Genomic DNA, 15,820 nt, shown 5'->3' on the forward strand with positions numbered 1-15,820 from the left:
CCACTGAATTTTTGTACAGGAAACCCAGACAAAAGAAATTTGTCTGAAACATTTTATTGAAAAGCCATCCTAAGCTGTGTTTTTCCTCTAACCCCTCTGGTGAACTTCCCAGAATATATGAGATAAACCATATAAATGGATAGGAAGACTCAATTTCATAAAATACTGATTCATTTACAAATTAATACATTAATGTAATGCAACTCCAATAAAAATCCTGATGGGTTTTTCAATGAACTGCATAAGCTGATTGTAGGTTCTAATTTTAGAGCCCCAAATAGACAAGACACATTTGAAGAATAAATAAGGGGAATTCCCTGGTTGTCTAGTGGTTAGAATTTGGCACTTTCACTGCTGTGGCCCTAGTTCAATCCCTGGTTGGGGAACTGAGATACCGCAAACTGCACAGCAAAGGCCCCCCCCCCAAAAAAGAAAAAAAGTAGGGGAACCTACCCATCCAAGACAGTATAAATCTACAGTAAGACAATGTGGCAATGGCACTGGTATAGATCAATAAATGGGAACTGTGGCAAGCAGCTCTAAAATAGCCCCAATGATCCCTACCTCCTGGTATTTATGCTCTTGTGTTATCCTCTCCCCTTGAATATGGATTTAGTGACTCACTTCTAAGGAATAGAATATGGCAGAAGTGATGGGATGTCACTTCTGAGTTAGACTATGTAAAGGCTGTGATTCTTGTCTTGGGATCTCTCTCTTACTTTCTTTTTCTCCAATTTCTCACTCAGAGGGTAAGCAAGCTGCCACGTGAGGATCTGAGGCTTGCCAACAGCCACATGAGTGAGCTTGGAAGTGGGTCCTCTCCTAGGAGAACTTTGAGATGACTGCTGCCCCAGTTGACCCCTTAACAAGTTGATCTTGTGAGAACCTTGAGCCAGAACTACCCAGCTAGACCACTCCCAGATTCCTAACCCACAGAAACTATGAGATAATAAATGTTTGTTGTTTTTAGCTGCTAAGTTTTGGGGTAATTTGTTGTGCAGCCATACAACTATCCACACATGTACACACATGAAAACTTGATTTAGATAAGAGCTAGTATTGCAGATCATTGGGGAAAGGATGACTTTTTCAATGAATGGTGCTAGGATGCCATCATTTATCTATATGAAAAAAAAAAGCAGATTTCTCCATTTCATACCATAAAGAAAAACAGAAGTCCAAGTGTGTATTACAGATATAAAAGTGAAAAGGCAAAACTTAAACATGTAAAGAATAAAATATCAGAGAATATCTTTATGAATTCATGGTAGGAATTTCTTAGTGAGATGCAAAAGCACAAAATATAAAAGAAAAAATATCTTAACTAAAACACACCATAAAAAAGTAAAAAGACAAACCACAAAGTGGGAGAAGGTATGGGCAACACACATAGCCAACAAAGGATCAGTATCCATAATATGTAAAAAACCCTTACAAATCAGTGAGGAAAAGGTAACTCAATAGAAAAAATGGCAAAAGAGAAAAATAGGCAGTTTACAAAAGAGGAAACACAAGTAACTAATAGGCACATGAAAAAATGCTCTAACTTTCTGGAAAACAGGGAAATGCAATTTAATATAAAAATGAGGTTCCCTTCATACCCTTCAGATTGACAAAAAGTTTTAAATTCATAGTGTATCAGTATCAAGTGTTGGTGTGAATGAGGAGCAGTGTTTGCTGGTGGAAACCTAAATTATTATAAACACTTTGGAAAATAATTTGACCGTATTTAAGTAAAGTTAAAGACAGTACATCCTACTAAGTACATATCCAGAGAACTATTATGCCTACACTCTAAGTATAAGAGACAAAGTTTGAAGAGAAAAAAAAATTGATAAAACCTAAATGTCCAACTGTGAGAAAATAAATTGTGTTATTTTCACAGTGGAATAATATACATAAGTGAAAATGAATGAATCTGAGGAACATATTCCAACATTGATAAATCTCACAAATAGAAATGAAATAATTAAAAGTTGCAGAAGAATTCATATGACCAATACAACTTTTTTAAAAGTTTTAAACTCTGCAAGAATATAATGTATTGCTTAGGGCTAAATATACATCCAGTAATGGCATCAGGAAGTACATGGGATAAAACAACTCCAAATTCAAGAACATGATTTGCTCTAAGCAACAATGGAAAAAGCCAAAGGGGAGGGATATACTGGGGATTTAAATGTTTTGACGTTGTTTCATAACTTAAGCTGGATGTTGGGTAAGTGGATAGTTGTATTATTCTTTATACCTCTCAAATATATATAATATACTTTTTAAAAGCTTAAAAGTAATAAGCACCACATACAGAAACAAAAGATAAGACAGCAATAGTGGGGAAGGAATAGTTTAGAATAGTCACTATTTTAGAAGACACAAATTCCAACTAGAATTTAGAACTGTTTCCTTTTTGGTAGAAGAGATATTAGTTTCCTTGAGCTGATGTAGCAAATCATCAAAAACTTGGTGGCTTAAAACAACAAAAATTTATTCTCTCACAATTCTGGAAGCTAGAAGTGTGAAATCAAGCTGTTGGCAGGACTATATTCTCTCTAAAGGCTCTAGGGGGGAATCCTTCCTTGCCTCTTCCATCTTTTGGTGGCTCCATGTGTCCCTTGGTTTGTGGCAGCATAACTCCAATCTCTGCCTGGGTCTTCACATGGCCTCCTTCCCTGTGTCTGAAATCTCTCTCCTCTTTCTCTTCTAAGGACACCAGTCATAGGATTAAGGGCCCACTGTAGATCCAGGGTGATTTCACCTTGAGATCCTTAAGTTTACCTGCAAAGACTCTATTTCCAAATAACATCACATTCACAGACAGGTACCAGGAAACAACAGACTTGGACTTATTTTAGGGGGACACAATTCAACCCACTGCAAGGTGAACATACCTGTTTTGTTTTTTGTTCTGTTTTGTATGTTAGTAAAATTAAGATTAGGAAATCTACTCAGAGTATGTTTAAAATATTTTTATGGCAGAGTTAATTTTCCTTAATTGCTTTATTAGTTGCCTAGGTCTCTATTGTCAGTGTTTTTTTTTTCAAACTAAATAGGATGGACAACTAAACAGGGTATAGGTGTGCTGTTTCAGCCATAAAGAAAAGCTCAAAGAAGGAACTGTGGATAGTTACTCAATATTTATATATATTTATATATATTTTACTTGAATGGCTGGCTACTTAAATTGTTATTTGATAATAAGATCATGTAGCTATGTTAGGACAATTATAACAACAAATATTGATAATCTGTGTACTTTAATTGCACATTCCCTACAACATTTAGACATTTCCATTGGGTTGTCTTGATTTTTTTATTTCTGTCCATAGTATCATCTTTCAGTCAATGAGGCTTGAAACCAAACATCATGGAGTTAGAGATTTTTGGAACAAGAAGGGAACTTAGAGATCATCTTATCTCCTGCATTTTACTTTATAAATAAGGACACCCAGGACTACAGCATGTTCACAACCTGAGTTTCAGAACTAATTGAGTTACTGGGTAGCACAGAATATATATATATATATACACACACACTTTATATATATATATATATATTTAACACTTAATTAAAATGGAGACCCATCATGCCTCGTCAGGGGTAAAAGCAGAAATGTACTGGAAAGGGCGGAGCGGGGGGTAAACTTTGAAAAGTAGTCAGTAGTCAGTTTTTTTCAGTCCTTCTACTCTCTATATTACCAGTCATAGGTTTCTGAGCAAACAAATTCAAAAGAAAACATTTAATGTTCTCTAGTGAGACACGAAGTAACTTCAGAAAACGTAAAGGTCATAGAAAACGCTATTTTATATATCAAGGCATTTCCGTACCAATCCCCTCAAAGCCTACCTTGGAATCCTCCCAAGTCCCCACCCCCTGAAATATTCCATCTCTAGGCAGCTGCTCCTCCCGCGGCCCGAGGGCCTCTAAACAGTGTTTCACTTCTCGGGCTCGTGGGATGATTGTCTCGGCCCGCGGGCGCGCGGGGGCGCGGCACGGGGTGGGGAAAGCCCGCGTCCCAGCGCCCCGCGCCCCTCAGCGAGCAGAGCCCGGCGGAGCCCGCGCGGGGCGCCGGGGAGCGAGCTGGCCTCGGACTCCCAACGGCCGAGCCTCGGTGGCCGCGGAGACCGAGCAGGAGCAGCTCCTGGGGCTGCGCGGCCGCTCGGGGTCGTCAGGCTGAGCTGAGCGGCGGGTGAGTGCGCCTCGGAGAGCCGCGCGGAGCCGGATTCCCCGCCCCGCTGAGGTCCGGCCTACTTGCCTCCCTCGGCCCCCCAGCTCCCCGCTAATGCTCCCAACCTGTCCAGTTCCCACCCCACTACAACCCGCAACCATCCCCTGCCCTTGGTGAATCCCAGGCTCTTCGGAGGACGTCTGACAGACTCCACACCCCGCTCCCCCTTTTAAGAATTCAAAAGTAAGACAAACAGAAGGCGTAGCCATTCAGGCTTATGTTCTGCTCTTCTCTCCTCCTCACTCCCCTACACCCCGAAAATCTCATCCCTAAATTTGCCACTTCTAAGCAATCTAAGGCTTTCCCTGCTTTCTTGCTAGGAGAGTGCCCTCTCCCGTCCTCGCCTGACAGCTCTTCAGACCCAAGTCAAATGTCATCATCTCTGTCGTTTTTGTCCAGAAGTTTCTTTCCCTTCTAGGCTCTTTCAGCCCTTTGTTCATTCACCTTTTCTTGACGTTGACCACCCTGTGTGTGTTTAACAGTCTGCCCTCTCCCCCACCCCCACCCCCACCCCAACCCCCGTTGGTGCGTTTTGCCTTGGAGGGGCTTCTCGGTTATGTACGTCTACAGCGGCCAAGCACGCAGAGACCCCTTAGTCATCATGAAGGGATAGGGGTACAGAGATGGGCACAAGAGAAAGGGGTGTGGCTGAAATGGCAACTTGCTCCTGGAAATGACTAGGAATGATTTTGTGGACGTCCAATGAACCTCCAAAATTGAACTTAAAGAGAAGGGGTGGTGGGAATTTAAAATGATTGTATTTGGCAGCAAGTTGTCTGGGGAGGACACGGGGAGGAGGAGGAGGAGGAGAAGACGAAAAGGTGTTTATCCTGCATTCCCTCTGTGCTCTTATGGCCAGCAAAGCGTGAATACTTGGAGTAAAGACCCGCCCCTTCGTTGCCAAAGTAATCTTGTTAAATTCTAAAATTCAGAGGGAAATTTAGGTTCTAAATTTTAAGTCCTAAGATATATAGGAGAAAAACATAAACACATATTGTGTGTTATTGTATATGATATAAACACATATTATACAAGTAAAATATGCACATGATTATAATTTTTAAAAAACCATAAAGTTATCAAATTGAAAAGTACAGCTCTTCCTCTGCTTCTCTTATCTGGCATTTTTTACTCAAGGTAATCATTGTTCATAATTCATTGTGTATCTTTCCTGGAAAGCTGCTAATGCATTTTATTAAATCTAAACTGTTACGATTATAATTTTATGAAATTACATAGATGGAAACTACATATTATATGTAACAGCATAAAGGAAAAAGATGTGAGGAAAGGAAAAAAGGTTGCCAGTTAAACCTTCTTAAAAGTGTGCATCTTAGAATAGATGAAATACCATGTATATGCCTACATGCACTTCAAAAAATTTATGCAATTGATATACAATGCACTGTACTACCTTGGTTTTTTCTCCATGTAACAATATGTGATTGAGATGTTTCTATAGCTGAGTATATAGCTTTACCTCATTATTTTTATTGCTAAAGTCAAATTAAAACTTTATTGAACAGAGTACTACGGTACAATTAATGCATCCTTTATTAAGGAACATTTTGGTTGTTTCCAGGAAGTGTATTTGTTTTCTTGCTTCTTTTTGCTGTTGCAAACATGTTGCATATATACAAACATGTGAATGTGTATATATAGTAAGCTAATTTATATTTACTAAAAATTTTTCCATTTCAACTATGTAATCTATTAAAATTTTTGCTACAGTTTTTAGGAATTCTTCTATATAAAACAGCGGTGTACATTTTCTAGGTTACAGTTAAATAATTGCATCAGTCTTTGGGAGTGGTAAACTGACATTTTATATTTAGAGTTCATTACGTGCCAACTATGATTTGACATTTGAAAACCATGTAGGAAAAGCATCTCAAATGATTTCATCAGAGGAAGAATTCTACAGCTTCCTTAAGCAAAATCTCCCCAAAATGGCAGTAGTAATTTATTTGAGTCTGAGGTACATGATTTATTTTAAAAATGTAAACTGTAACAAACTATTTAGAAATTACTTGTTTCTCAGTTATGATAGCGATTAATACCTTGTTATCATTTTCCGTGTTGTCAGTGTGTACAGACTACTGACCATAAAGACTCTTTATGTTCACAAAATAAGAACTTATCCTGTCCTTAGCTTGAGATATATATGTCAGCACTCAATTCACAAAGCACAAATTGAACTCTTTACATAAAACGTATATTCTGAGAGGAGTATTCTAATAAGTTTTAGAAATTAAATGCTGTTTCCCTACCACCACCCCCTTAAACAACTTCACATAAATCCCAAGGAAACTGAGGTAAGGAGACACACATAGAGGTGGAAAGTATATGTATGTTATATTTAAATATGTTTACCTGAATTGAGGCTATAGACTATGTTTATTAGATTACCATAGGAGTAGAGTAACTCACAATGACTTCTTTCAGTGTATTTTATTATAAACTTGGGGAATTCTTGATTCGGAGATTTTCAAACATGACCTAGGAGTGCTAGAAAAAAAGGTCTGAGTAGAACTGAGCCTGTTCCCTAACATGTTAACATTAAGAATCTGTGTTTGTATGAAAACCACATTTTATATTTTATTTTAACTTATTCTGAATCCTTGATATTTGTGGTCTTTGGAAGAATAAATATGATATTACATAATTCTAAGCACTTTTTTTCCCAACTAAATTCTCCCCCTTCTGACCTCTTCATAATTTTGCATAGCTTTACCTTTTTACTTCTTTATCTAGATTTTTTTCTTTCTGCTTCTGATTGAATCCTTCTTATCCTTCAAGGCCAACTTATGTTCAAATCCTGCATGAAATCATCTTTGTCTATTTTGTCCACACTAATTTTTTCCTTTTCTAATTTCCTTTTCTGATAGAACTCTACAATTTTACACTCTTGGTTGATTTGCAAAGATTACTTTATCTCCCCAATAAGATTGTGAATGCTGGAGGACAAGAGTCTTGTCTTGTTTTCTTTGTCCAAGTGTGAGTGTCACGCCCTTGGGCATGTTTCAGTTACTCATACCACTTTGAATGATGACAACTGTGGCACAGAAACGGAGGGAGAGGATATCCGGGTTTTTTTCTTCTCTTTACACTCTATTTGTCTTATTTTCATTTTTCTTTCCTTTTTTTCCCCATTCCTTTGTTGTTGTTGTTGTTGTTATACGCGGGCCTCTCACTGCTGTGGCCTCTCCCGTTGCGGAGCACAAGCTCCAGACGCGCAGGCTCAGCGGCCATGGCTCACAGGCCTAGCCGCTCCGCGCCATGTGGGATCTTCCCGGACCGGGGCACGAACCCGTGTCCCCTGCATCGGCAGGTGGACTCTCAACCACTGCGCCACCAGGGAAGCCCTCCCATTCCTTTTTACTTGCTTTCAATTTTCCTTCTCTAAGCCTATCGATTCAGCCTGACCTTAGTCATAGATTTTGTTTAACCTAACTGATGTTATTCAGGACTACCTTAAGCTTTTTTAGCTTTTAATATCCTTTCATTGCAAGATTACAAATAGCTAGGTGAACAAGGGGGCAATACTAAATAGGGCCGTGATATGACATGATCTGAAGTTTAGGAAGATCAGTTGGGTGTGTAGTTGGATAAGATCTGTGACTTCTCTGGATCTTAGTTTCATTATCAGTAAAAAAGGGAGAGTTAAACTAGGTGATTTCTATGGTTTATTTTCTAGTTCTGAAATTATGTGCCATGAATCTTAACTATCTGGAATCTCCAGGGAATTAATTGTGTTGGGTAATAACATTTTCTGAAAATTTAATCTGTGAATCTGTGCCAACACTTAAGAAATAGTTGTCATTTTTAGATGGAAAACATTAAGATTTATTGTATACTTCCTTGATTTCTTAAACAAAATGTCATGATCCAACTTTAGTCTTTCCTTGATGGCTTAAATACTAGTGGCTCTATACTGGCTTAAATAACTGTGTGTCTCTAGAAAGAGCATTTATTGCCTGTGGAGAAGCTCTCCGGCCCTACTGAGCTCAGTCAGTATATGTGTTTCACCATTTATTGAAATTAAAGTAAATTTTGCTTTCGTTTCAGAAACCAGACAACAATACCTGTTGCTATCCTTTGAGAGAAGGCACGATTCTCTTATGGAGTAAAGTAAATTGTTTTGCATAAATTTGAGCAGAGTGACAGGTAGTTGATATGACTTCACTAATGTGTATCATCATAATTGTTCTTGAGTTATTATAGATGGCACAACCAACTCCTCTAGGCCAGTTTCAAGTGTAAGAATGTAATGCACACACAGCTCCTGGGTATTGTAGATCTTTGTTGTGTCCAATAATAACTCAAGAGATGTTTAATTAGTTACTATCCAAGCAAATTTACTCTTGTGTGAAAAAGCTAGACATTAGATTGTGGCCAAGAGTCAAAGACAAAAACCAGGATTTATAAAAGAGAGAGGAGAGAGGGATGAGAGAAAAAAATCCTTCAGACAGTTTTTGTGGGTTTTTTTTTTTTTTTGCGGTATGCGGGCCTCTCGCTGTTGTGGCCTCTCGGGTTGGGGAGCACAGGCTCCGAACGCGCAGGCTCAGCGGCCATGGCTCACGGGCCCAGCACGTGCTTCGCGGCACGTGCTGGACTCTCAACCACTGCAGCACCAGGGAAGCCCAGACAGTTTGAGAACATTGGTCCTTGTTTGACATCTTGGGTGTGGGTAGGTAAACTGGTTAGCTGGCAGCTAAAAGGTCAGCTTGGGTCTTTCTGTTCTTGAATAGGCCAACCTAGCACATCAAAGAAAACAATTTCAGCTGTTTATGGGTCCTTTGTAAACCTGGTGAGGGCAGATGTCAGGTGCGGGTTACAGGCTATCTCCGTGTCTGATGGAGGGCTGCTGGTGTCCCTTCATATGAAGCACGGTCTTACTTAGGCCAGGTCTGCATCAGAATTGTTCTCAGAATGTTCTCAGAATTCCTCACTAGAAAGCCTCTTTATCTTCTTTTGAACTATCTGCTTTGGAATTTGTTCTTTTGTTTACTGTTATACTGGTTTCTGGATCTTAGCCATATCCCAAACTCCTATTTATTTTGATGGAGGCTTGATTATTGTCCTAAATATGATTTTTTTTTCCTGTAAGTAATGTTTTGTCCCATTCTGCTGGTACCCCCTAATTTTCCTTGTTATGTGCTCATGATAACTTCCACACTCCTTTATAATTGGAGCTTTTCTGATTGGGTAGGTTGGATTTATACTTTATATGATACCGTTGCTTCAGTAAATAGTCACAATCACATTTTAGCATGAATTTTTTTTTTTTTTTTTTTTTGCGGTATGCGGGCCTCTCACTGTTGTGGCCTCTCCCGTTGCGGAGCACAGGCTCCGGACGCGCAGGCCCAGCGGCCATGGCTCACGGGCTCAGTTGCTCCGCGGCATGTGGGATCTTCCCGGACCAGGGCACGAACCCGTGTCTCCTGCATCGGCAGGCGGATTCTCAACCACTGCGCCACCAGGGAAGCCCTAGCATGAATTTTATGTTTGGACTTGGGATATTCATTTTGGCTTCCAAGAGTATGTTTTATGCTTTTCGGGTGGTCCTGGTTATGCTCATATAGATGAGATGGCTGGACAGTTGAGCATCTGATTGGTGAATTGTAGAGTAGCAGAGTTCCCCCAAGCAAGGAACATTTCAGTCCATGTAGTTCTTTGCTTGATCTCTTGGATAAGTATCCTGGTGTTGATCACCAGTTGGTCCTTGAGTACAGTCGTTCTCAATCTTTTTTCAGCCCTTTTTCCATACCTGAGGACAGGTGTCCTTCCATCAATTGCAGTGGTTACTTATAGTTTGAAAAAGACCCTAGAGGTGTGTAGGTGTAGGTGTGTGTGTGTGTTTGTGCACGTGTGCACGTGCTGTCCCACTTAAAAAAAAAGTCTCTCTCTAGCCCTGTAAACTTAGTTTCTTTAGATAATGCAGTATGGGAGAAACAGATAATTTTACTACCTGTCTAGCTTCAATGGGAGGGATAAATTAATACATCATACTCAATTTATAGAACAGTTTTTAAAAAAATTTTTATAATCCTAGGTTTTGAAGTTTTAAGGTGCTCTGCAGGTGGAAGGAGTGGATAACATGAGCGCCGAAGAAGGTGACCCACCCCCTCTGGAAGAAGAAGCCCCGTCCTCTTCGGGAGAGGTAGCACCTCCTAGCTCAGAAGATGTTGCCCCTCCTGATCCAGGAGATGAGGCTCCCCCACCTCCGGAAGAAGAGGCTCCACCTCCTTCCAGTGAAGAGGCCCCGCCCCTCCCAGAAGAGGCATCTGAAGAAGATACTGTCTCTCTTTCCGAAAAAGGTCCTACTTCCTCTTTAAGTGATTATATGAATCTCATTCCTTCTGATGAAAGGATAGTTATGCCAGACGAAGATGACCCGGATCCGAGAAGGGTTCGACCTAGGCCTGCGCCACGAATGGTTCAATCAATGCCTTCTGATGTGCTCTCTCAGTCTTCCCGCAGATCATCCAAATATCTCCGAAGTATGAGTGGCATTCCAAATCTACAGGAAACATTAAAAGAGAGACAGGTTTTGCTTATAATACCATTTTTATTAAGTGTCACTTTTATCTGAAATGAAATATTTTGGTGATTTTTCTTCATAATTACAATTTTTACATGTGGTTTTCATTCTTTAGGCAAGATTTAGAGATGCAAGGGAAAACCGAAAAATGAAAATTGACCCTTCATACAAATATATATTTGAAATTCTATCAGAAAAGCTTGGCCTGGACATAACAACTGTTGAAGAATTAATTTTGGATTGCTCGTCTGTAAGTTTAAGTCTTATTATTATTTTTTAATTACTCTTTGAGAAGTGATTGGTTGAATAAACTTGAATTGTTGTGAACAACAAAACATTTAGAAAGAGAAGGTTGGGGTTTAACTGAAGAGAGAAGAAGCTTTATTTTACATAGTTATAGCCAATTGGATGATATTTCTAGTTTGGCCTACTATTGTGGAGGAAGGGAAAAAAAGAGTTGGCAACTAGAATTGAGCTAAGATTCTGACTCACAATGGCTTCAGAAGTTAGAGGGATAGTCAAGCACAGGTAGAGTGATTTTTTTTTTTTTTTTTTTTTTTTTTTTTTTTGTGGTACGCAGGCCTCTCACTGTTGTGGCCTCTCCCATTGTGGAGCACAGGCTCCAGACGCACAGGCTCGGCATCCATGGCTCACGGGCCCAGCCGCTCCGCGGCATGTGGGATCTTTCCGGACCAGGGCACGAACCTGTGTCCCCTGCATCGGCAGGCGGACTCTCAACCACTGCGCCACCAGGGAAGCCCCAGAGTGATATTTTAAAAGTACAGGTTATATGAACTACATGTGCAAATCATTTGGATAGAAAAACAAACTGCAGAAATAGAGCTAGGGAACAGTGACTACTGCATGAATATAGTCGAAAACAATGAGGTGATTACCATGCGTCTCTGCGTGCCAGGGACAGCCCTGGATTATGCCTACTTTTCTAGCATAATTATTAACAGTTCTTCCTTTCATTCCTAAAAGGGTCCCAGTTTTGGATGATGAATTTATATGGTCACCTTAATTATAGTAATATATGATAAACTGTGACTTTCATAGCAGCTCCTGGAAGCACTGTCATAGCTTCCTTATAGCTCAGGTTCTAAATTTTCAACAAAATTACTCTTAGCTGCTTGAGCTTTTTATCAAGTCTAGGAGTGACCTGGGCTGTAGCTTCTACAAGACCAGTGAGCAGGTACATGCTGGTGGTGAGCCGATTGTCCCACTGAATGCAAGGGTGAGAGAGTTGCATTGGGGGCGGAATTGTGGTAAGTTTGCCATTATCAGGGTCCATACTCCCCGTTCTTGCCCAGTGAACTTGGGCAAAACTCTTTAGCTTGCTCTAGAAGCAAAGAGTCTGTGGAATGTTTCCTAAAAGAGCGTCTCCCTTGCTTGATGCAGTATGTTACCAAGTTCTGGAAGTTGTCTGCCCTTCATTTCTTCCAGGACCCTTATAAAGCTTTAGAACTGGCAGGCCCCTGACAGTTGAATGGGATTGATCATTTTCTTGTTCCCTTAGTGTGTTACAGTGACATGGGCATGTGACTGATGCAGAGAGATCAATAGCTCTGAGCTATTTTAATGGCAAAGGATAGGAAAACTTGGAGATGTGTACATAAAACAAGAGGTGCCACAGCAAGCAACTGGAAGTAGGATGGTTTCCCGGGTCACCAAAGTTCCTTGTGGGAATGTGCATGTGGCTAAGGATGGCTTCACGGGCATGCAGGCTATTAGTTGAGTAGGCCCTTGTGCTGAAGGGCCCTGCCCTTGGATAAATAAATGATCTCCTGTTGCCATCTTAAAATTATTAATAATTTCTAAACAAATGGTTCTGAATTTTCATTTTTCACTGGGCCTCACAAATTCTGTAACCTGTCCTGGCTATGGATGATACCACCCACTGGCAACAGGATTCTCTTTGCCACTCTCAAGTTGTTTTTGTTTGTTTGTATTGTTTTCATCTCTCCTGGCCTCTCTTCTCTACTATTTTGTCTCCTCTGGTGACTCTGGTTATGTGTCTGCCTATAGGTAGAAGAAAGTGATGCAAAACAACCTTGCATACATCACTGAGCAGGTGACCAAGAGAAGGGAAGGCCAATTTCTAAAAAATGTGATTCTCAGTAGGCCCAGTCTTCAGGCCTTTCCCAAGGACCATTCCTGTGCTTGGTTAGGGAAGAAACCATATAGGTAATCAACGTTGTTGCACCTGAAAATTTCAAGACCACATATTTGGCTAACTTCACAATTGGAATCCCACTAGCTCTGCAAAAGATTTAGGCATAGACGTGGGGACTGGGCAGTGCCTTCAGAGGAAGACTGCTGCTAGGACTAAGTTGGGGGGATGAGTATCTACAGAGGTGGTATTGTCACCCTTAAGTATTTGCCACCTGGTTTTCTGGGCTGGCATTCTCTACTTGGAGGAAGTCTCTCTCACTGGCTAGCATGCTGACCAGGAAGTGGGAGTGCCCAATGCCTGCAAACCCTTCCATTTGTCATTCCTAGGGCATGTCTTGGACTTTGGGTCTTTGTGTTTAGCTTCTTCCTTTAAGGCTATCATGGACCAGGCCAGACACTGCTTAGGCTTCAAGGAATGGGAAATCTAGGATTAAGGGAAGAGTCAAGCCAGGAAAGGTGTTTCCTTAAGAGTTGCCGGTGAATCGCAAAGCCACAGTGGAGGGAAGATAGTAAGTACATCTAGGATGGAAACCAATATCAAAATCTGGGAGAGATTAGAGTGCTCATTTGATTACATGGACAAAGCAAGAATGTAGTAAATTGGCATCATGATTAGTGGATGGGTGAGTAAGAAATTGGAGCAAGGAGTGGTATGTTTTGTTGTGGTTGTTTAGGTAACTGGGTGTATGGAAAAGTTTTTCTTTTATGTGAGGCCTGTTGTACAATCCAGAGTGAAAACAGTTCATTAAAGGCTCCGCAAAAGGGTAGACAACAGAAGATGTGGTGGTTATTTTGTTTGCCTTCAGATCCATTCCCGACTGTGCGCAACCCTGCTCTGTGGCCTGGAAGGCTGACCTCTCTGGAATCTACCACATGGGCTCCCTCATCCTCTGGTTTCCATGTGGCTCGGCTTCTAGGAGCCACCAGCAGGAGATTGGAGGGCAGAAGAGAAAGAAGCCTGATCCCTCCCCACTTGGCCACGTTTCTGCCAGTGTCCTCCTGAGAAGTCCCTTTCCCCCAGCTCCAGCTATCAGCCTGCTTCCCGCTACCCCATTCCCCCCAATGCCCTCCCTTCCAGGCCTTGAGGTGGTACTGGTTTTCCTCTGTTGCTAGTCCTGTGTTGCTGCTAGTGCCACAGCTTCCCTTACCCTGCTCTGGCCTCTAGAAGTAGCCTCTTTATTATAAGGTTTCTTCAGAACCTCTTTGTTATGACTCCTTTGCTTGCCAGGACCCTAACCAATACAAAGGTTTCTGCTGCATTGGCATTCAAGCTTTTGCTACTTCGTGTGTTCCTGCTACTTTCATTCAGCGCTGCTCATGATGGTCACAGACATTACTTTCCTGGCTTACATGATAGTGTTTTCCAAAGTCAAGACAGCAGCAGCACATTTCTGTGGAAAGACAGCAGATCTGGAGTTCCAGGTTCTGCACTTGTGGATATGTGTCTTTGGGTCCTTCACTCAAATTCTTTTTATTTTTAATTTATTATTATTATTATTATTATTTTGGCTGGGCCGCACAGCACATGGGATCTTAGTTCCCTGACCAGGGATCAAACCTGTACCCCCTGCAATGAAAGCGCAGAGTCTTAACCACTGGACCACCAGGGAAGTCCTCAAATTCTTTTTATTTATTTATTTATGGCTGCATTGGGTCTTCGTTGCGGCGAGTGGGTGTTACTCTTCATTGTGGTGCGCGGGCTTCTCATCGCGGTGGCTTCTCTTCTTGCAGAACACAGGCTCTAGGCATGTGGACTTCAGTAGTTGTGGCACGTGGGCTCAGTGGTTCTGGCTCGTGGGCTCTAGAGCACAGGCTCAGTAGTTGTGGTGCACGGGCTTAGTTGCTCCACGGCATGTGGGGGTCTTCCTGGACCAGGGCTCAAACCCATGTCCCCTGCATTGGCAGGCAGATTCTTAACCACTGCGCCACCAGGGAAGTCCCCTCAAATTCTTTTTAGCTTTAATTTTCTTTTCTGCAAGAGGGGCATAATAATGCCAACTTACCTACTGCAAGGTTGTGGTGAAACTCAGCGATGAAGTATTTGTAAAATATTATGTATTATAAGTGAATTTTTAACTGCAGTCATGATTTCAGCCCATGACAGTTTTCACTCTGCTGGCCTCAGGAGTACCACATGTCTAAAAGACAAGAATTCATTACGTTTGATATTGAGATTTTTTTTTTTATCACAATCATGCGGTCTACTTTTGAGAGTTTGGATGCATTCAAAGCTGATGGGTCATAGAAGTCACATACAGCATGAAAGTGTGGAACTGGTCAAGAATACCTATGCCAACAGCTTCTGTATCTTTTAGGTGGTAATTATGCAAGAGAGCCAAGTTTACGTGTGAGATGGAAGAGTAGAAAATGAAAGGCTAGAATTTTGCGCATCTCCGTGGCTCCATTTCATCTCCCAGGGTGGTGGTTCCCAAACGTGGTCCCAGGACCAGCAGCAGCATCACCTGGAACTTTTTAGAAAGGCAAATCCTCGGGCCCAGCATTCTGTATTTTTAAGACGTCCCCTAGTTGCTTCTCTGATGCACACAGAAGTTTGAGAACCTTTGTCCAAGGGTGAAAGGCTTTGTCAGACCTGAGATACTTCCTACAGGAATTGGTCAGTAAGTGAAGAGAAACCCACTGCCCAAGAGAGACACTTATGTATGAAAGCAGTGGGACTAGGTGAAGGAGGGTCAGTAAACTTGTGTTTCCCTAATGATGTGTGAGAGTTTTTGTTTATGTGACCTAGATATCTACTTACTAAGATAATTATACTGACTCATAAGTAATTAAATTCATGCTCATAAATATGGAAGACATTATATTAATTTGTTTTTCTATTAGTTTGGCTACAATATAGGTCAAATTATAATTGCTG

General features: G+C 41.1%; 1 protein-coding gene across 1 annotated transcript in view; it reads left to right on the plus strand.

Moving 5' to 3' along the window:
- The first annotated feature begins 4,060 nt into the window (after window positions 1–4,060).
- The window catches only part of DNAH8 (dynein axonemal heavy chain 8), a 338,470-nt gene continuing 326,710 nt past the window's right edge, over window positions 4,061–15,820 (plus strand). Inside the window, exons 1-3 of the mRNA XM_059077211.2 lie at window positions 4,061–4,187; window positions 10,282–10,776; window positions 10,886–11,020. Coding sequence (XP_058933194.2) covers window positions 10,327–10,776; window positions 10,886–11,020 — 585 coding nt within the window. The 5' untranslated portion in view covers window positions 4,061–4,187; window positions 10,282–10,326. The remainder of the gene's footprint in view (window positions 4,188–10,281; window positions 10,777–10,885; window positions 11,021–15,820) is intronic.

The sequence above is a fragment of the Kogia breviceps genome, chromosome 10 (genome assembly GCF_026419965.1).
Source record: "Kogia breviceps isolate mKogBre1 chromosome 10, mKogBre1 haplotype 1, whole genome shotgun sequence".
Taxonomy (NCBI): Eukaryota; Metazoa; Chordata; class Mammalia; order Artiodactyla; family Physeteridae; genus Kogia; species Kogia breviceps.